Source organism: Silurus aristotelis (genome assembly GCF_946808225.1).
Source record: "Silurus aristotelis genome assembly, chromosome: 2".
In the NCBI taxonomy this organism is placed as follows: Eukaryota; Metazoa; Chordata; class Actinopteri; order Siluriformes; family Siluridae; genus Silurus; species Silurus aristotelis.
The window spans coordinates 21,042,585-21,065,704 of NC_139575.1; the positions used below are offsets into that span (position 1 = coordinate 21,042,585).

Below are 23,120 nucleotides of genomic sequence, written 5' to 3' on the forward strand. Positions count from 1 at the left end.
ACTTCCCGCTTCAATTCGGACCACATGTTTTCAACAGGGTTCAAATCCAGGGACTGATTGTTGCATAACCTTGTTTTCTTGTGTCCCACAACCATTTCCATGTTGATCTGGATGCAATCAATAGGCCCAAACCAGATTTTCGGGTAAAATATCATGATGATTAGTGGAATCAATAATACCATAAATCTTCCCAAAAGCTTGTGAATCACTAAGAAAAACACTAATAAAAGATTTGTGGCTGTGGGTCCGGATCATATCCCAGGAACACAGAGCTTGAAGTGGCAGTTCACTCTGAACGGAACACCCATCCATTGTAGGGTCCCCTGTGCGCACACACACAACACACACACATATTCACACTAAGGGATAACTGAGCACAGCCAATCAATCTCCACATTTTTTGGAAAACCCAGAGGGAAACCATATGGACATGGGGAAAACATGCACAGACAGTAACTCCCAACTGGATCAACAGAACAGCGTTTGTCCTGTCATTGGGAGATTGCGAGTTAGAATCCCGATTCTAATAAAAGGCCACCGCCATTTGTAAACAAGAATAAAGAGACATGAGCCAATAGGAAGAACGCAGATAAGCACTCTCCTTCGAGTGTGTTACGCTACCCTCTGATGCAGCCCATGCAACAGTTTGCAAACATGTGATAAGTGTTACTGAGCAGTTAGTAATTGGGTGGGATTTTAAAAAACATTTTCAGATAGATAAAAATGAAAGAAAAATCCCTAAAATGTATAAATAATATTAATCCTAAAAAATTATTGAAGTGGGGACCCTGGAGTTGTGTGGCAACAGTGCTGCCCGCTGTGCTGCTCAGAAAACCAAGCAGGCTTAGTAAAAATGTCTTCGTGGAAATATTTATTTTTTACAATCATTTCTGCCCGTTTGCTGCTGTTAACTGTAGACCAGTCATTTTTTACACCTAGACATCATCTCTGTAATATAAATACTATTAACAAAAGTGATTTTTAAGTGAAAACAGAAACTGAGCCAGGCACATGAAGTTTTGTGCTGTAAAATTAATTCATGGTTTCGGTATTGTTCCACTCTCATATAAAAGAAATATATAATGGGTTTAGTCCTGAACAGAACATTAAAATAAAAAGGACAGTGCTGCATCTAAAAGCGAATACTTCATGGAAATATCTTCCATCTGTGGTATTTGGTTGTAAAAAGTTCTTCAGTTTAATTCCAAACTAAATACTGAGGGAGGTTTACACACGATTGGTCATTAGCAAGAGCTGTACAGCAGGGCAGCAGAGCAGCGCATACTTCATGCATGTTTGCTTCTCTGTCTCCCATGTCACACTCGCACATAGAGATATAACGAGGGGATTATGGATTTAGGGAGAGGCTCCTACTCTGTTAGTGTCACATGAATGCCTGTGAAGTTCACACAATTTTCACACACTTAGTTAGTTAATGGTGCCGCTTAAAATGTTTTTTTTAAGCCAATATTAAAATAGTTATTATAATAATAATAGGAATAATAATAACTACAAATATTACTGTAAAAATCCGTTGTTTTCTAAATGAATTTAGTCCGAATATGGATAAAATACAAATACAATATGTTGCACATTTCTCACTAGGAAAGAAATGAGTAAAGGACCGTTATGAGCTAATCAGTGACTTCCCTGATATCTTGATTCAAGAAAACACGATTAAAGGAACGATGTGTTTGATGCTATGACCATGCATATATTTAATACGCAAAGGAATACTATCCAAAATCATAGACAATAATAGTACATTATGTTATATAATACTGTTATGGAACACATATTGGATTGGGTAACTAACCAACGTAAAGAACAACATTTATTACACGTGTGTGACATAAAAATAATAAAACATGAACAAAATAAAGATGTTTTATGGTTGTGCTACTTCGTGTGATTTCTCACAGTTATAGCATTAAAGCAGAACTTTTAAAGTTAATAACTAATATAGAATATTTTATATACATATGAACACATTTCAAAAGCAACTCAAAACATGTTCGTCTGCTGCATACGAACTGTGACATACATACATTACAGTGTATAAACTAGAACATATCAGATACAAATATATGACAAACATCTGCATCAGAAGTGTAAAAATATAAAAACCTGGCTACTCAAAGAGGATTCATATATGAAAATTACATGCAATGATCCATCATAAACTGTAGTTGTACAAATTCCCAACTTGCTTCTGACAGAACTTTCTAAAAGTCCAAAAAACCCTTCAGTGTCTTTTTTGGAAAAAAAATTTTTTTAAATAATTTACAAACGATAATTTCAACAGCTCAATTGTGTTTTAATGCAGGAAGCATATGTATGAGTTACATATTTCTTGTTTCAAGATAAATGCTTACTTTTTTTTTGAGTAATATCACATTGCTTTAAAACTTATTCCGTATTTACAATGTGTATTGTTGGACAGGCAACAGAGCCTTAAACTATAAAACACTATTAAAACTATTGTTAGATACTGATTACTACTGAACATAATTCGAAAGCTCGAACATAAATGAGTTATGGTTTATATTAATAGTCTGAATCCATTGCTCATCCACTGAGAGTTACACTATAGGGGCAACGTTTATATGTTTTTTGCTGCTATACATGAAAACTCATTTGAAAGGGGAATCGAAATGTTATACCAACCAGGCTTTGGATTACTTTTGTATGAGAGCATGACCCACCTGGTGTGATTCTTGACGTATAGTATAACTATATACTATATAGTATAACTATATACTATATTACTTCGTATAATAACAGTGGTGATTAACGGTATTAATTAATAGCAGGTATAAACTTGATGATTTGGCAGCAAGAGATCTGGAATAATGAAAAAATAATAATCTAGCAATGACAGAACCCATGGCCAGTGGATTAAAATGTGCTTGTTAGCTACTAGAAGACAAGAGTAGATCTGTTTCTTTGCTGTTTTCTGTGCTTTTACGCCCAAATCCGGCTAAAATCTGCGCCACGTGGGCAGCTCGGAGGGTGGCGGGGGACGGAGGGGTTTCAGCCAGGCCCGGTTTCTTAGGGGGAATGGGTGGAGGGATGCCTCTATCAACCCTGGGGACAGTGGGAGAGCGAATACCAGGAGACAGAGCTCCTGAAGGAGACAAGGCATGGAAGTCTGTGCCATTAGGTGAACCGTGAGGTGTTGATGCCGTTTTGGTGTTGAAGCGGCTGAGAGCCTGAGTCGCTGAGCTGTGAGCCGCCTGTTTGGTGTTGCTGCCCTCTGCTGGAGGATGTGTGGTGGCACAGGGTGAAAGGTCACAAGGGGAATGAGAGACAGGTGAGACCAGATGCGAGTCATGCTCAGCGACAGACTGGAATTTGTGACGTGCTGCATGGAAACGCTGCTGGATCCCAGCCTGGTAGGCAGCCTGTAGGCTAGAGGAGGACCTTGTCTCAGGAGAGGATTCTGTGCCACAGGCTGATGGACTCTCGTTTTTCAGATTAGCAGGTGACACATTCCCATTAGTCAGTTCATTATGGTCAGGGCTTAAAGTGGAATAAAAAACTCCATTTTCATTCCTCACACCACTCCCTCCTTCCTCCACTGGAGTCTCATGACTGTTAATCTTTTGCTGGATCATGTCCGATTTTTCTGCTTCACCATCCACCACCCCAAACTCACTCCCAGGCTCTTCCTTGTCCTCCTCTACCCTGAGCTGTTGCACTTCTCTCCTCAGCCTCTCCACCTCCTCCTGTAGAGCACTGCTGCATGCCTCTTCTCTTCTCAGCCGCAGAGCCAGCAGCTCCCTTTCGGTATCGAACTCTGCCAGTAGCTCCTCCCTCCTTGCCTCCATCTGCATGGCAAGCTTCTTCTCCTCCTCAAGCTCTGCCCTCAGGCTTTGATTGGTGGCACGTTGGCGCTCCAGGCGGCGACTAAGCTCACTAGAACGCTGTCCCTCCTCGTGGGCACGCAAGTTTGATCGCTTGCACTCGCACCCCAGCGCAGACATAAGCTGCTTGTGCTGGACGCGTTCATCCTCCAGCTGAGCCTGCAATCGCTTGTTCTCCTTCTCCATGCGGGAGAACTTTCTCTTCTCAAACTCCAACTAAAACCACACAAAACCAATTGTTATAAGGTGAAGAATAAATACATACTTTCGAAATGACATTCGGCAGATTTGCGAATTTTGCGTCAAACATTTTTCCGATCCTAATCTCTACATACAAGCCAAGAACGCTCAGTTAACAAAATAATCAACAAAAGATGCTGAAAGAAGTGAATTCCCCTTTTTTTTCAAAAAGGGCACTGGCACTGTTAATAAAAAATTAAAATGAAAAGTATATACACACTACTCATCCATAATTTTTTTAAAAGCATAACATGGGCATTTCCAGCATGACAAAGATACCACAGGCAACATAAAGATTGGACCAAACTTCTAGGTATGCAGTCATGGCCAGCCTCATGAATATGTTCCAACACACACACACACACACACACACACACACACACACACACACACACACACACACCGAAATCCAACACACAAAATAAAAAAAGGAAGAGTGAGCTGTTCTCAGCTCATGAATAAATACCCGATTTTGTATGAATATGATCCATTTGAAATGTCCATTTTTCTACAGATTACTGTGTAATTAATAAAATATTTGCATTTTATATCTGTATTTCTCTTCTCTCTTTCTTTTTAAGAAGGACTTTAAAGCTTTCACTTCCTAAACTAACTGTAATGTTTGATACTTTTAGTTTAGTTTTCTCTTCAGCTTTAAATGAAAGTCTAGTGTATTTTGAACTCACAAAATAATCTTGTAATGCAATGTTGTATAATTGTAAAAACGATGCATGATTAAAGTTCAGACAGTCTGAATTCAAGTAAAAGTCACAGTAAAAATCTACTGCGCCAAAATAAATCTGGACATTTAGACTGCATTGTCCTTTAAAGTGAATTTGACTAGCAGGTGGTCACATGACTGTGTAGTTTGCCAGTGAATATCTCTCACACACTGCACGCTATTCTGCATACAACTTCTTCTTCTTCTTCTTCTTCTTTCGGCTGCTCACATTAGGGGTCGCCACAGCGGATCATCCGTCTCCATACCACCCTGTCCTCTACATCTGCCTCTTTCACACCAACTACCTGCATGTCTTCCCTCACCACATCCATGAACCTCCTCCTTGGCCTTCCTCTTTTCCTCCTTCCTGGTGGCTCCATCCTCAGCATTCTTCTACCAATATAATTCATGTCCCTCCTTTGCACATGTCCAAACCATCTCAATCTCGCCTCCCTCACCTTGTCACCAAAACATCCTACATGCGCTGTCCCTCTAATAAACTCATTTCTAATCTTGTCCATCTTTGTCACTCCCAACGAAAACCTTAACATCTTCAGCTCTGCCACCTTCAGCTCCATCTCCTGTCTTTTACTCTATGCCACTGTCTCTAATCCATACAACATCACAGGTCTCACCACAGTCCTATAAACTTTCCCTTTCATTCTTGCAGATACCCTACTATCACAAATCACTCCTGTCACTCTTCTCCACCCACTTCACCCTGCCTGCACTCTTTTCTTTACTTCCCTAACACACTCTCAATTACATTGCACTGTTGTCCCCAGGTACCTGAACTCCTCCACCTTCTCCACCTCTTCTCCCTGCAACCGCATCACTCCACTGCCCTCCCTCTCATTCACACACATGTACTCTGTCTTACTCCTACTGACTCTCATTCCCCTTCTCTCCAACGCATATCTCCACCTCTCCAGGCTCTTCTCAACCTGCTCCCTACTCTCACCACAAATGACAATATCATCCGCAAACATCATAGTCCAGGGAGACTCCTGTCTGACCTCGTCCGTCAACCTGTCCATCACCACTGCAAACAGGAAAGGGTTTAGGGCCGATCCTTGATGCAGTCCAACCTTCACCCTGAACCAGTCTGTCGTACCTACTGCACACTTCACTGCCGTCACACTGTCCTCATACATGTCCTGCACCACCCTCACATACTTCTCTGACACACCTGACTTCCTCATACAATACCACAACTCCTCTCTTGGCACCCTGTCTTACGCTTTCTCTAAATCCACAAATACAAAATGCAATTCCTTCTGTCCTTCTCTATACTTCTCCATCAACATCCTCAAAGCAAATAAGGCATCTGTGGTGCTCTTCCTCGGCATGAAACCATACTGTTGCTCACAGATTGTCACCTCTTCTCTCAGCCTGGCTTCCACTACTCTTTCCCATAACTTCATGGTGTGACTGATCAACTTAATTCCCCTGTAGTTACTGCAAGACTGCACATCTCCTTTATGCTTGAAGATCGGTACCAGCACACTTCTTCTCCATTCCTTAGGCATCTTCTCACCTTCCAAAATCCTGTTAAACAACCTGGTCAAAAACTCCACTGCCATCTCTCCTAAACATCTCCACGCTTCTACCGGTATGTCATCTGGTCCAACCGACTTTCCACTCTTCATCCTCTTAATCACTGCTCTCACTTCCTCCTTACTAATCCTATCTACATCCTGCTTCACCAACTCCACATCGTCCAACCTTCTCTCTCTCTGATTTTCCTCATTCATCAGCTGCTCAAAATACTCCCTCCACCTTCTCAACACACTCTCCTCACTAGTCAACACATATCCCTCTCCATCCTTTACTGCTCTAACTTGCAGTACATCCTTCCCAGCTCGGTCCCTCTGCTTGGCCAATCGGTATAAATCCTTTTCTCCTTCCTTAGTGTCCAACCTCTCATACAGCTCCTCATATGCTTTTTCCTTGGCTTTCGCCACATCCCTCTTTACCTGCTGCCGCATCTCCTTGTACTCCTGCCTACTTTTCTCATCACTCTGTCTATCCCACTTTTGTTTTGCCAACCCCTTTCTCCTTATGCTCTCCTGCACTTCCTCATTCCACCACCACGTCTCCTTGTCTTGCTTTCTATTTCCAGATGTCACTCCAAGTACTTTTCTAGCTGCCTCCCTCATCACTCCTGCAGTAGTTGCCCAATCATCCAACACCTCTTCAACACCACCGAGGCCCTGTCTGACCTCTTCCCTGAACCTCACACTACACTCTTCCTCCTTCAGTTTCCACCATCTTATTCTTCTTTCAAACCTTACTTTCCTCCTCTTCTTCTTCGCCTCCAAAACCATCCTACAGACCACCATCCGATGCTGTCTAGCTACACTGTCCCCCGCCAACACCTTACAGTCTCCAATCTCCTTCAGGTTGCATCTCCTGCATAGCACATAGTCCACCTGTGTGCACCTTCCTCCACTCTTATACGTCACCCTATGATCCTCCTTCTTCTTAAAATAAGTATTCACCACTGCCATTTCCATCCTTTTAGCAAAATCTACCACCATCTGCCCTTCCACATTCCTCTCCTTAAAACCATACCTACCTATCGCCTCCTCATCACCTCTGTTCCCTTCACCTACATGCCCATTAAAGTCTGCCCCAATCACCAATCGTTCTTTCCTAGGTACACCATCTACCACTTCATCTAATTCACTCCAGAATTTTTCCTTCTCCTCCATCTCACAGCCAACTTGTGGAGCATAGGCACTGATGACATTCATCATCATCCCTTCAACTTCCACCTTCACGATCATCACCCTATCAGAAACTCTCTTCACCTCCACTACACTCTTACTGTACTCTTCCTTCATAATCACCCCTACACCGTTTCTCTTTCCATCCACACCATGATAAAACAGTTTAAACCCACCTCCAATGTTCCTGGCCTTACTCCCTTTCCACTTGGTCTCCTGAACACACAACACATCTACCTTTCTCCTCTCCATCATATCAGCTATCTCTCTCCCTTTACCCGTCATAGTACCAACATTTAAAGTACCAACCCGGACCTCCACTCTCCTACACTGCTCCTTTCCCTGCCGTCTCCGTAGACGTCTTCCTCCTCTCTCCCTCCTCCTTCGGCCAACAGTAGCCCAATTTCCACCAGGACCCTGTCGGCTAACGATACCTGTGGCGGTCGTTGTTAACCCGGGCCTCGACCGATCTGGTATGAAATTCTCATTTGTGATCCGCATATTTGATTTGGCACATGTTTTACGCTGGATGCCCTTCCTAACGCAACCCTCCCCATTTACCCTGGCTTGGGACCGGCACTAAGAGTACACTGGCTTGTGCATCCATAATGGCTGGGTTCTATTCTGCATACAACAAGAAGTAATATGTGTCATAGAGCATTTACTGAAACGGTATTCAGTATGCTAGTATTCCTTTTCAAACCTGGCCAAAAGTGGTGCAATGTTCTGTACCTGCTGTAGGAGGCGCTCTCGTTCTTTCTCTAAAATGCATGTGACATCATCTCCCTCAGCTGTGTCCTCAGCATGCCGCTTCTTCTCCTCCTCTAAGTCTGCAATGACCTAAAACCACCACATTGGGGCGCAAAAGATGCAAACAGTAATAACCTATTAACCCTCAAAACAGAAGTATCCAATTATAGTGAGAAAAGGAAAAGTGTGCTTACAAATGCAGACAAATGTAAAATTAAAATCTATTTAGTATTTGTAACCAAAATGTACAAATGGCCCATCATCTGGCTCACCCTTCTGTGCCTGCTTTCAGCAGCTGCAAGCTGTTTCAGCATCTTCTCCTGCATTCTCCTGCAGTGTCCCACCACCAGCCTGAGCATGCTCAGTGGATCAGAGTGCCTGACGTCTCTCTCTCGTCTTTGAGGAAAACCCGTGCCATTTCCTGTGCCCCGGGCAGAGCTCTGAAGAGCCTCGTTGTCCCTCTGAAGGGCCAGGAAGGGATCGCTCAGATCATACTTCCCATAGCGCTCCCATATATATGTTTCCCTGCGCTGTCCCTACACAATAGACAAGAAATTCAAAATGAATAGGGAAAGGAAAATTAAAAGCACACAGCACTCAGGTATGAGAGATTTGATTTGTCTGGATCACAATTTTTATATAAGTAATTTTCTATATTACATACAGGACGTGTGCGAAAATGTAACTAAAGTTAGAAAAAATAAGAATTTTGCAGAAGAGTATTGTAAGTGTGCTTCGATCCCCTCTCTCCATTCCACACATGTTCTCTTTAAAAACAGGAAACACAGTGATACAGAGCTCATGACCCTGCTGTGAATAACATTTTCCCTTCTCTGAAGTTCACTGTGTATGTGCATGATACACTTAATCTATGGCCTTTCACGTTCATGTATTTTGTGCAGAGAAGATGCGGGATGTCCATGAAGGCAAAGAGGAAACTCTGCCTGCAGTAGGTCAATGCTAGATGAGAGTCTTAAGCAACTGGAGAAGTCATTTTATGCTGCTTGTGTCAGCAGGCAACAAGGACACAGCTGTATAGTTTGGAAAGGAGTTACACAAACTAGAAAGAGAGTCTAAAGAACTTCTATAGAAATAATATGCTTATGTCTTCTCATGTCTACATGCTAAGAAAGAAAAAATTGAGAGAAGAACAGTAAGAGAGCACAGTTTTAGAGACAGAAACCTGAAGAACCAAGTGCTTAGTGTGTGTGTGTGTGTGTGTGTGTGTGTGTGTGTGTGTGTGTGTGTGTGTGTGTGCGCGTATGTGTGTGTTTTGACCTATTTATGTCTCTATATCCTGACTTTAATTTAGCATGTGCATGCTAAAGTGGGAAATTATGGGAACATATGGGAAAATGTTTCCCATGAATCATAAACTGCCAGGATGGTAAAAACCCAAACGGAACATTTTTACATTATATCGTGACTGTCTGAAATCCTACGGCGATGTTCTACAGGTCTTTCGTCCAGCCAATGAAATCAGTAAATGCTTGACTACAGTTGACTACAAAAAACTGCCCCACATACACACAAAATCTAAACAGCTATGAATCATCAATCTCTTTAATTCTTGGTGGTCTAGCTAGTGGGCTTTGTGACCTCTATGCCACTGATTCTGGGACTCATGGCAGAAGACAGTAAAAGAAAACAGTCCTACATTGCACATAGAGAGAGAAAGAGAGAGAGAGAGAGAGAGAGAGAGAGAGAGAGAGAGAGAGAGAGAGAGAGAGAGAGAGAGAGAGAGAGAGAGAGAGAGAGAGAGAACGAGAAATAAAGACAGAGGGCTTACCTTGCCTATTAATAGAGGCAATATTCCTACAATAAATATGTCTTAAGAACACACACAAAATATGGAAAATATGGCGGAAGCTTAGTGTGCGTATGCGTACGACAACGAATAAAACCCATTATAAACACAAGAGATTTTGGTTTATATTTTTCCAACCTAATGCTACTCACTGAAGACAAACAACAACCTTTCATTACAAAAATCCCTGAGCCTCAAGAACATCTCTTCAAATTAAATCCTAAGAGAGAAATGTACCAGGAAAACAAAGTAAAAGAGTTTTTTCCAAATTAAAAAAAAAAAAAAAAGGAGGGTCATGTTTATGTTTGAAGATGATGAACAACTGGCTTGACGATAATTGCCTCTGTTAAGCAAAAGCTCTCCTTCTACATTCTTTAGTGAACAACGCCGACCCCCCACTTCACTCCCTTAACTTCACATGGAAGAGAAACAAAGTCCACAGCAGATCTGGGCATTAGGCTTGTACAATGGAGCAGCAGAATCTGAATTTTATCATACAAATTTAGAGACGAGTTGCCATTTCCTCTCTCCTCTCTTCTTCTCCGGCTAATCACTTAATCCCTTGGTAATAACTACAGTGGATATTAACATACACCCTGGATGGATCACCAGTTCTTTCTAGATTTGATATTTAATCCCAGTACCAGTTTCAGTAATCATTTTTTAATTCCAAACCTATTTAATGCTGCGGAAAGTTTAACCAAACCTGTTTGCTCCCACAGTTGTTTCCTTTGTGATATTTTCTAATAAACATATTTGGTTCAGTTTCCCAAAAATATAAACAAACTCATCATTTAAACCATAACAAGATAAAGGAATAACTAAATATGAACAAAAGTAAATAATTTCCATTTATATGAAATATAAATTTCTTTTTAAACAATATTATCTAAAATCCTAAAAGAATCTATTTTGTTGTCTTTTTATTTCACTCATCTTAGTACATGTTTTGAAGCTGTCTGTTCAAATAATTTGCTCTAAATTTAATCAATGATAAGATTTATTTCTGATTTTGTCTCACTGCAATTATAACTAAATTACAAATCTGTAACAAGTGGAACTCAATGTCAACCAAGTCAAGTTCTACTTGTAACTAATTTGTATTCCAGAAATCTCCTGAAATTATACTTAAAACCGTACCTTAACAAGGTAACTATTGATGAAAATGTATTTTACATTACACTGTTATGAACCTGGATCTGGATTTGGGAAGAGGAATAATCTAATCTGTTTATGTGCTTTCTAAAATGATAATTCACCACAAATCCTACAAAACATTTAAGTAGGGGTGCAGCTATCAATTATTTTAGTAATCGAGTATTCTACAAATTAATCGAGTAATCAGATAAGTCGTTTTTCTTTATTAAAAAGCAACACTAAATATAACCTGAGAACATAAGACAGATCTCTTAAAACGAAGGAGTAATTTGTTTCCTTTTTTAGAAAAAATTACATATTATTGCTTAAATTAAATTATATACAAGAATATCTGTCAAAACAAAACTTATTTCATGCATTTAACTGCCCTTTTAAATCAAACTGCAAATACAAATATATAAATAAAAAAATTATAAATAAAAATATAAAAATTTTAAATATATAAAAATAAAAAGTCAACCCACTGTACAGTGTTTTCTTCCTTTCCCTTTTTTTTTGGGGCCTCAATCTTTTCCTCACCCCTCGCTGCTTTCTCTCTGTTCCTCCATTTTTTTCATTCTGCAATGTCTTCTGTGTTACCTGTCCAGAGCACTTTAGTGGGTGGTGCATCAGTAATAATGGTCCGTGGGGAAACACAATGATCCGTGTGTAGTTAAATGGACTAAACGAAGCATTGAGGCAATAAATTTGCCTAGATGTTTTTTTTTGTATTTAAATTTTTGTTACTCCAAGAATCGTTTCAAACCTACATTAAGCAGGCATTAAAAACGACTCCGTTACACTTATAAAAAAAATTATTTGCCCCACAGTTACTTTGATTTAATGCTGCAATTTTTTTTGTAATCTTTAATTGTTATATTCTGTAATTCACAAAAAAATTTATTTTGGCTGCTCAAACAAGTATTTATACGATTACAAAAACTTTTCACAGGTTATGTATTGTTTACTGAAATAGTTCTTGACTTAAAAACAAACTTCTTTACTATTAATATCTTGCTGAGGAAGCTGTAGATAAACTGTAGATAAAGAGCAGATTTGCTCCTGTCACTGATGGCCTGCATTTCTGCTGTAAGAAGATACAAGTTTAATCAGGAAGTTACTAAAAAAGTAGCCCCTGGATCAATAAGAATTTGTAACATGACTTTTTCTGCATAGAAAATAGGCTATATTGAAAAAAAAAAAGAAACCACACTATAAACCACTTTCTTCTTTTGGCTTCTCCCATTAGGGGTCGCCACAGTGGATCATCCGTCTCCATACCCCCCTGTCCTCTACATCTGCCTCTTTCAAACCAACTACCTGCATGTCTTCCCTCACCACATCCATAAACCTCCTCCTTGGTCTTCCTCTTTTATTTTTTCCTGGCGTCTCCATCCTCAGCACTGATATACCCCATGTCCCTCCTCTGCACATGTCCAAAGCATCTCAATCTCGCCTCCCTCCCCTTGTCCCAAAACGTCCTACTTGCGCTGTCCCTCAAATAAACTAATTTCTAATCCTGTCCATCCTCCTCACTCCCAACGAAAACCTCAGACGTCTTCAGCTCTGCTACCTCCAGCTCCGCCTCCTGTTTTTTACTCAATGCCACTGTCTCTAAACCATACAACATCGCAGGTCTCACCATTTATATATGTATTTTATATATATTTATATCCATATTTTATATATTGCTATAAAGCTGCTATAGGACAATGTGTACTTTAAAAGCACTACAAATAACCTTGCATTGAATTTATTTTATTTGAACACACTGTTAGCAAACCACTGATTCTTGCTTTAATTAACGTCTCCCCCTTTAAACCCAAATAAAGTGAATGCTATTCTACTGGTGTACTAAACACTTTACGAAAATGTTCCTCTTTTTTGAACAGAAGCATCTTACAAATAGGTTTCTTTGCTTCACTTTTTGCTAACAAAAGACATGGAAAACACGATTTTGACGTTGGTTGGTCCTACTTCCTTATTTCTTGACAGGACGTTAAAAAAATGGATCACTTTCACAATTTGGATTAAACATAGACTCTGTCCTCGAGAACTTTGACTTTACTGCAGGAAGTAGGAGGCAAAACAATCTTAGTGTAATTAGAGATAATGCACTAGGGTCTATAAACAACATAAAATAAAAACATTTCAGTGTGTTGCCAGACCCTTGCACAATACAACAATGTCTCTGTGTTGTTTTTCCACACAAAAAGCCAGTGACATATACTGACTAAGCGTCAATGGATGAGTGTGAAGGAGATGACAAGATAAACCCATTTAACACCGCTGAAAGATTGCTATTGTTAACCAAAGAAAACTCACAGAAAAGAAAAAAACTAAATCCCAAAAGCTACTTGGTGAAAAAATAAATCCAAACACATGAATCGAGTTTCATATATCATTAATAACAGCCTTAACATCACAATGCAGACAAACATGCACACTAAACTATTGTACATCTGCTGACACACAACAATTAGTTGTTTAAATAATCAGATTTCTTTCTCCAAACACATTCGCATAATTTACTGGAATATCAAATATTTAAAAGTAAACTCACAGAAACTGTTACCCTGTAAAAAATATATATTACTCTTAAGTATACAGAGGTTCTGACTATCATGGCAGTGTCAAATCTGTGTAGAATTATGGTGTTGTTCACTTATAAAACACCTTCACATGTAAGTGTTTTTAACTAAAAGAGAAAGACTGGGTAGCCAGGTAGTGGATAAAAAATTACATAAACTGTAAAAATGATAATTTTTACAAAAATAAATACTGGGTAAAAATAAAATGTGGGGGCATGTACATACTGACCTTATGTTCTAAAATCAGCTATTAGACACAACCTAGTTTAGGGAATAATTTATGCATTATCAAATTACAATTATTTAAACAAAGAATTGTTATTGTGTGTCAGCAGATGTACAATAATTTTGTGTGCATGTTTGTCAACACTGTGCAGTTAAGGGTTTTATTGTGATTAAAATCAAATCAAATGTTCCTCAGCTCAAGCTCTGGAAGGAAAATGAAAAATCACAACAAAAACCCCCCCCCCAGCAAAAATCACTTTTTGGTAAAATTGTCTATATCAGCCTATGCACTATACAAAAGCTTACTCAAATCCAGGGTCATCTCTAATAAGGAATTTGTGAGAGCCCATCTGTAACAGCTACATTTAAGTGCCACAAAGCAAATACCACAAGTTAAAGATGACCTAACAAAAAGGTTAAGGGTCTAAGAAAATCATTTTCAATGCAAAACCCATAGCAAGGCTTCATGGATTTTTTATACTTTACTGGCCTTAAAAAAAAGGAAGACAAAAGTCAGAGTTGCTTTAATAAGAAGCAGACGTGGCTGTTATGTGTTTTAACTGAAAACAGTGTAGGTTTTAGCTGTGCTCACAAGTGTGGCTCCAGGGCCATCAAGGAAGTTGGAGTACACTACATGTCTCTGTAAATAAAAAGGCATGAGAAAAACACATTGGTCTGATTAGAGGAGACATGCCACATGCACATTTGAATTTTACTGACTGGTACAAGTGGAGTATGTCTCTGGGGCATCCTGCATGCCACCTGTTTGGTCAGAGAGAGGCAGACTTCTCACAGTCTGAAGCTAAGACCAGGTTTAATTCTGAACCCAGGTTCCAATGACTGTATAAGACTGTAGAAAGGACATTACTCATAATCACACATTCCGGTGCTCATGCTAGCTCTCTCTCTCCAGTGTTCTGTATTGTTTAAATATTTATAATCACACTCTTGATGTCACCCAAATGAGGATGGGTTCCTCTTTTGAGTCTGGTTTCTCTCAAGGTTTCTTCCTTATAATATCTAAGGGAGTTTTTCCTTGTCACAGTCACCCCAGGCTGCTCATCGGGGATAAATACACACCGTTCACCTTAACTCTTAAATTTTGTAAAGCTGCTTTAAAACAATGTCCGTTGTGAAAAGCGCTAAAGAAATAAACTTCACTTGACGACTTTGAATATAATCATGAACGGTCATGGAAATATGGGAATATCTAAACCTGAACCTAATGTGTCCTAAGAACCAGGTAAAACACTGAAACTAACGGATCCTGAACTGCAATTAAAACATCTCCCTTCCACTTACAAGGCATGGTTTTGTGTGTGCTTAGTTTTAGAAATGCTTTGGAAATGCTGTGCTTGTGGTCTGATTATATTTTGAATAGTTTTATGCCAGGGCTCAATATTGAAGTATGTATGAATATCATTCGTTGTTTATTATTCATTAGTGTGAAAGTGTAGCAAATAACATTTATGTCTCACCAACAGTCACATTTGCTATATTTAGTCATTCAGTTTGTCTGTCTCTTTGTCTTTTTGTCTATCTGTCTTTGTTTGTTAATTTATTCATTTAAAGTCGGTGGTTTTATCCAATGACATAAATAAAGGAATTTACAGATTGGATTAAATTAACAGAATGCCAATATATTTAATGATAATAAACAGCATGTGTTATATACTGGAACATAAATGATGGAAGTGTTAGATGTCAGGCATAAACATTTAAGTTTATTTTGAATTTTTTATATCTTTTTTTTTTTAGTTTTTGAGTTTTTGCAATTCAGATATCTGCACTATTGAATTTTTTAAGACCTATACAAGCACTTAACATTCTGTATTCAAGTGTAATCATAAACTGTATTTCCACTTGAGTGACAGCACACACATAAATCTTTTTTAATATAAAAGTTTATATAAAAACATTTGGCCTTGTTGGTATTTTCACGGTTTTAACTTCTGTACTGCTCAATACTCATATTATTAACAAAGTTAATGATAGTTGAAAGTTGAGGCACTTCACATAACACGTTATAATATACCATAAATGGGCTGATTTGCTCATGAAAGTGTGAATGAATAGCCTTGTGTTTTCAAAATCGTGTTTTGCGTGGATAAAATACACTGTGGTGTATGCTACATGAATCCATAGTTACTGAAGAGAGCAGAAAGTGTGTTTTGCTTTCCTGTCACCCAGCATGGTGGCTTCATGTTTCTTGAAAGAACCACTTCCTAACCTTAATCGTCCCAGGCTGGTAACGTTAGTATGATACAGTAAAGCTGGCTTGTGGATGGAAAATTTCCAGGGGAGAAAACAAATCAGAGGAGTGTTTTCAAAACTATATCTATGCCTGCAGACAGTGAGTTAGTGGTAACCCTAGCCTTAGTGTTGTTTGTTCGCCGATCTGCATGGACCAGCCCTGATGAATGATTCCACGTAGGCGGCAGAAAATTCCACTGGTTACTCAATAGGCAAGCGAGGACTTGAACTGGATGCAGGCAGCTACAGGGAGCCAGTAAAATGAGGTGAAGAAGGGCAATTAACAATGCAGTCACTGATGCATGCTTTAGTTGTTCTCTAAATTATTTGTGGAGCAGGGGAAATGGTGTTTTAACTATTCTCAAATGGGGACTCAAAATGGAAATTTCCCACTAAGACATCGAGTCTCTCAGGACTCATGCAGCTTTTGGTCATATGCCAGTATCTGTGTGCATTAAGGGGAAAGAATAGCAGCACCATTTACAGTAAAGATCTAAAGAGCAGAACTCACTATTACTCACTCACCCTGAGTGCCTGGATGACGAGGTCTCGGGCCTCCAGTTCTCCCTCCAGCACACTGAAGAGCAGCAGCACATCTTTCTTACTCAGAGCATCAACATTCAGCCTGGACTCCTGCATGCAAAACACAAGAAAGAGCATGAGTTCAGGACTTATGAACTCTTTAGTGATGTGAGGAAGTAAACTTCAGCCTCATTGGTGATAAAAAAAAAAAGTGTGGCAATGAAAAAAACTTTAATGTTTTTATCACATTATAATTACATTTAATACTGTAAAACTTCCAAAACACAAGTCAGTTTTTCTTATTACTTCTGCTGCACTTGCCATAATCAGTTGCTCCTTAACAGCTTCCTTTTTTTTTGATGCTATGACCAAAAATGTAGAGAAACCACAAAAAGACCTTCATCCTCAGAAAACTCCTGACTGCTAGTGCTCACTCTGAAGACTTCTTCTGAAAACCTCAAATAAATGAATCACTTAAGAACGATTGCCACTTATATAAGTAATGTAGCCCTGTACATATTATCTTTTATTAGAAAACGGACATCATATATGATAAGATACAGTGGTGTCTCCATACAAAGACATTTTTATTATTTATCCACTGCAAAATATGCAGTGCTTGAACATGTGTCTTGGGTAAAACATTTGGCATTATGCAACTGAAATATAATAAGAGTGTTTACATAATTTCATCTCTTGAATGCATAAAACAAAACAAAAGCTCCATCATAGAATGTAATAAAATGATATATTGGCTAGCTCTCTGTCCTACTGACATCCCCCTCCATGCACCTGGTGTCCCTACATTCACCATCTACCCATTTACAACTGGGCAACTGCATGTGGAGAAATATTAACATGTTAATGCAATAACTTTCTTTGATCAATGTGTTCAATAAATGTTATGTGAAGTGCGAATGTATGATTTTAACATGTCTACTTTTGTAATTTTTTTTTACTATTTCTAAAATTGCTATACTACTACCACCATCAGTGTAGTGTATGTTTGTTGTACTGCTAAGCATTGACAAAAAATAAGTATTCTTTTCTATTTTTTCCCTTATGTGACTCTGGGTTGTGTGTCTAAACATTAGTTTTATTGCTCTGTGTTTATCCTGCATTCTACACTACCAAATTTAAACTCTTCATTTGCTGCTTTAATATTTTAACCCAACACTCACTGCATTGTACCTTACTAGAAAAACCAAGTGCACGCTTACACTACGCCTTGAAGACTTGCAGGAGACGGAAGAATCCTGCCTGCTTTAGATATGCACAGATATGCGAGTGTGATGGCTCGTGAAAATGGCACGCTTATAAGTAGTGTTTTATTTTTTTTTTAAACCCTCAAAGCCTCTCCTGATTCGAGATAAAGACAAAGCTATTTCTTTCAAAGTAGTGAGTATGACAAGTCTATATTATACAATCTGTAAAACTTTTTACAGATTGTATAATATAGGATTTACATGATTTATTTTACTTTTTGATGGTATTCCTCCACACATAGTACATCATAAATATGCAAATGTTAAAAACAGGAAAATTTTAATAAGCTATTTGTTAAAAATCAAGTATTAAGACTTCTGGCTAGGGCACTCTAAAATAATTGAGTTCAGTTGAATTATCTTAAGCTGTCTCGAGAACATGAGTGGAGTCCACAATTGATTCAACATGATGCAAAAAGGCACAGACCAAATAAACCAAAATGAATGTCAGACCAAAATAAATCATCCTGTCAAGGAAACTCTCTGCAGGCCTCTGCTATTAAAGTATTTTGAGACAGAGATCCAGGTGAGGATATAAAACCATTCCTAAAGACTTGAATGTTCCCAGAACCACAGTAGTCTTCATTACTATGACCTGAAAGGTGTTGAAAGATGATGGAAGACCAACTATGGCTACTCTTAGAGCTCCCTGGCAAAGGGCCTTGTTAAGGGAGGTCATCAATAAATCAATGGCCATTCTAAAAGAGGTTTAAAAGTTTGCACAAAAGCCACCCCCTTGTTAAAGGACTCTCCAAGTGCTACATATGGTGAAAAATGGGTACTGCTCATCAACTAGCAATATCATTCCTATGGTGAAGCATGGTCATGGTCACATGTTAAGAGAATGCTTTCCAGTGGTAGAGACACAGCGACTGGTCAGAACTGAAAGAGAGATGAATAGAGCCAAATACAGAGAGGTCGTTGAAGAAAGCCTGCTCCAGAGTACACACTACGGAGGTTCATCTGTCAGCACAACCTGGAGCTTTTAGCAAAGACAATGCCACTGGATTTGGGACACCTCTCTGAATGTCCCTGAGTAGCCAAACCAAAGCCCAGACCTAAACACCGTCCAAACACAGGTGTGCAAACCTTGTGCAAGACTAGTCGAGAGTGACATGCAAATTTTATGGAAGTATTTCTGCTGTTTTGATGTTAAAACAGTAGTGTTTTGGATAGAATATAATCAACATAAATATATTTGAATATTAGAAGCATTATGAACCTTTTTTTTTTTCATGTCAAGTTGATATACTCAACTTCTACAGAGTACGATTCTTATTGCACCAGAATGCTATTTTGTAAAATGGTTAGTCCCCCTGATCATTCAGACCATTCCAAACATTCAGGACACAAAAACAGAAGTGTTCCTGAAGGTATCTAGGGTAGGGATAAAAATAGGGAAGGCATATGGGAATAATTAACCCAGGTAGAGGCCTGAGTAGGTGCACTGTTTGGAGAGTAGAGGAATTACCCGATATAGCTCAGTCAATGCCTGGGGAAAAAAAACACTCAGGTTGAGACAAAGGGAGTCGAAGGAAATCTGATGCTTACTTGGGAGCTTGTTCATACAAACCACAATGCTGGGAATCCCTTGTGCTTAAACACTGCACACTATTTAACACTATTTGTGCAGTTCTACTCAATCTCTGTAACATCCAGATCATTTCTTAGCAGAATGTATTATTTTAATACTGACAGAAAAACACATAAAATATGCAGCAAGCTTGGAGAAGAGAGAAGTTCTCACAGATGTTCAAAGATCTACAATATATATGCATGTATATGCATGCACATCTGGATGGTACATCTACTTTTCAGTCAAGGGTCATGAGAAAAAAACATCAAAAACCGAGGGTCATCTATTTTCTCCATGTGTGCCAAAGCTTCATTGCATACAACCAGTGCTATTTTGTCTCAGTAATCCTCAGAACATCAGAATTGTTCAATTAATTGTAACTCAACTAAGGCAAAATGAATAGAATTGACTGAAAATGATTAAAGTCACACATTCAACTAGTCTCTCATTGAACCCATTTAACAACGAAGAAGAAAAAAAGGCATAAAGATCTATTTAAAATGAGCACTCGCACCTCTCCAGGCACAGCCAGTACTTTTGCTTTCTCACACTGAGATTACTCTGGTCAGCCAAAGTTTCCACATCATGAAGTGATGAGTATTAAGTTACATAACACACTCTGAAACCACTATTTGGGCTACTGTACTAGATCAAGAATTCAGACTGCAACGAAGTACAGTTTTCTCCCTCATCAAACTGTTACCACTAATCTCAGCATGGCTGTGTTAACACTTTCATGTTTGCATTAACTTGTCAAGTTTTCCCATAAATGCTGTTTGTGTTTTATAGACTTAATTGGTACCAAGAAGCTATGTGGACTTTAGTGGCGTTGAGAGCTTTCATGGTTTGTGTCCAACCACACTAGTAATGAAAGAAAAATATTGGAAAAGAAAATTATTCCTCTGCCAAGATATATACATTCAAAGCATCCTACAGCGTAGAAGAGAAGATCTGCATCATAAGTATTTCATACAGGTTGATAAAATATGTACACAGGGCCAATTTATTATTTATTCAAGGTGATATTAAAGGTGTTAGCTAACTGTTAGGATGATGATCATTTGTCTCCTGCCTCTACAGTCATTACAGAATCACATCCTGTACTAATACATTTAAACAGCACAATACCATAAAGCTATCACTGCTATATTAATCCTATATATGTAATTTTGCGTTACAATGGTACTGGCCAGACCTTATCCATGTCCCTTTAAGATCTCACCAGCTGTTCAGCCTGCAGTTTGAAAAGTTCTCCACCTCTACAAATCATTTCTCGACTTTACGTCTTTAATCCAAAATCCAGAGTTCCAAATTGCTCTCTATACAGGGGACAAAATGACTTATTCCTCATTCAGTGAAGTGCACTGAATGTTCATTTGGGATTTAGCCCAGTCTTGCATTGCTCCTTATATGGATCAGTAATATGGCATTTCCTCTCTGGCCCTGAGCGTTCAGCAGGACTACGGTGTTAAACATGTCCAACCACTTCAGAAAGTGTGCCGACATTCCTTTAGGCTCCACAGCAGACAGCCCTTGACTGAATTCCAAGTGCTTTTCCTATTGGATATAGCATTCGTGATTTCCTTTCTCTCTTTTCTGCAGTGGACTTAAATGCAGAAGCGGCCTTTTGGACTCAGATTTTGAGTCTGTTCTTCTCAATAAATATTATAAGAGGATCATAATTAAGAAGGCTGTAGAAAGTGCATGACCTTCTAGTACAAAATGATCTTGATTATGTGTCTAGTTATTCGTAGCTCAATTTATTTTGTTATGTCTATCTTTTTTTTGTATTAAACATGGATCTTTACACTTTGCTCCACTTTTATATTTCTTAGTGCCTGTAAAATATTTGTTTGCATGAATGAGCTATGAGCAAGTCTTTCTTTTTTCCTGAAAGTTACATGATTACAGCAGGAATAGTGGTGCAAGGCTTCAAGTATTGCAAGTCCTGTGTGTAGGATGTGTGAGTGTGTTAGGCTGCTCGTGACAGGAATCCTGTGGTTATTTGATATCTGACTCCTGCACTGCAAAGTAACAAAGAGCAGGCTGTCCAGTTTATTTACACAAAACGTTCTCCACCAGATCTCCCAAAATGTCCCAGAATAGCGTTTTAGCCATTAAAAGCCATTAGATCAGGGTTTTTTTTTGCATGCTGCTAGACGCCTGGACACTAACCTGATTTGAACCAAGTTTGCAAACTGTTGCTCTGTACTTTCTTTCATCCCACGCATAGAAAAGAAAAATAATAAAGGGAGAAAAAAGTTGCATTATTGAATGTCATTGGTCAGTAATGGTATGAATCTTCTTACCGTCGTCGGCGCCATTCCAGATGTGTTCAGTTTCTAACACTGGTTAACAGATTTCGATTTACAGACGAGGAACCTACATACCGCATTTCGTGATGAAGAGACAACGGGAACGAGTTACAATGATTGATATTCCCAACCAGCCAATAAGCGGAGTCGAGTTAAAGTTGCGGACCAATAGGAAAGCGGTATAAGCAGCAGGGGGCGGGGATTTTACCCGAAGTTTGGCGACGGGATCTTGTTCTTTGTGCAGCCTCCGTCTCTCTGTCTCACTGTCCAACTGCCTGGAAAAGTGTAGAGATAATAGATCTGTTTTCTTTATAATATTTACTTTTTCTAACATTCAAAGTGCAATTTACGTTTAAGGATGTGTGAAGTGCAATTCCAACTCTCAAAGTATATCTGACTAATTATGTACCTCAAAATACCCTTTTAGACTTTATTTATGCAGAAATAGTTGCATAAAACTTTAATAAATCCTATATTGAGCACGTTTTACCCACACAAACTCCACATGCACCATGCTTAAAGACATTTTTTGTCAAGTTTTCTCATTTATAAAAGGCCTTTTCAAAAAATAAACAAGATAGGCTTATTTCTGTTTTATTAATCTAAACTGTTTTATTATTATTATTTTTGGTGAGTAAAAAAAAAAATCATACACTTTGTAGTATTTGGGCTGCATTGCCTTTTATTCGCTTGAAATGTAATTAAACGCTGGGTGTAGTCTTCCACAAGCTTCGCACAATAATTTGCTGAATTTTCCGATCATTTCTTTTAACAGAACGGCTGTGACTCAGTGAAGGTTTTGTGCCCCCATGTTGGACATGCTTTTTTTTTTACCCTGGACATTTCCATTACAAGCAAAACACCCCCACAGCTTGATGCTGCCACCATCATGCTTCACAATAGAGGTAGCACACTTTTTTAAATTATAAGATCCCCTATTTTTTGCTTAATCTGAACGACCTTTAGAACATTCCTTCAAAAGTCTGCCTTCATCTTGGTAACCACATGCAAACCAGGTTTTTTGTTTGGTTGTTTTTAGAAGCTTCTTTGTCGACCTGGAGGCTTTTACGGCCATGATGATGTAGGACTCTTTTAATGGTGGCTGCAACATATTTTTGTATCT

At 38.8% G+C, this 23,120-nt stretch overlaps 1 protein-coding gene across 3 annotated transcripts; it reads right to left on the reverse strand.

Annotated features, from left to right (window-relative positions):
• Positions 1-1,689: 1,689 nt before the first annotated feature.
• cttnbp2nla (CTTNBP2 N-terminal like a) lies at positions 1,690-22,123 on the reverse strand. 3 transcript variants are annotated; one of them, XM_083530205.1, is made up of 5 exons: positions 21,992-22,123; positions 16,845-16,952; positions 8,579-8,842; positions 8,289-8,396; positions 1,690-4,082 (listed from the first exon to the last, which is right to left on the reverse strand). In XM_083530205.1, exons 1-5 carry the CDS (start codon positions 22,004-22,006, stop codon positions 2,913-2,915), a joined length of 1,665 nt encoding a protein of 554 aa, XP_083386331.1. In that variant the 5' UTR covers positions 22,007-22,123; the 3' UTR covers positions 1,690-2,912. The 3 variants fall into 3 exon arrangements, with proteins under 3 accessions (XP_083386331.1, XP_083386330.1, XP_083386332.1); XM_083530204.1 differs by lacking the exon at positions 21,992-22,123 and adding an exon at positions 20,905-21,076; XM_083530206.1 differs by lacking the exon at positions 21,992-22,123 and adding an exon at positions 20,878-20,971.
• Between the last annotated feature and the right edge of the window lie 997 nt (positions 22,124-23,120).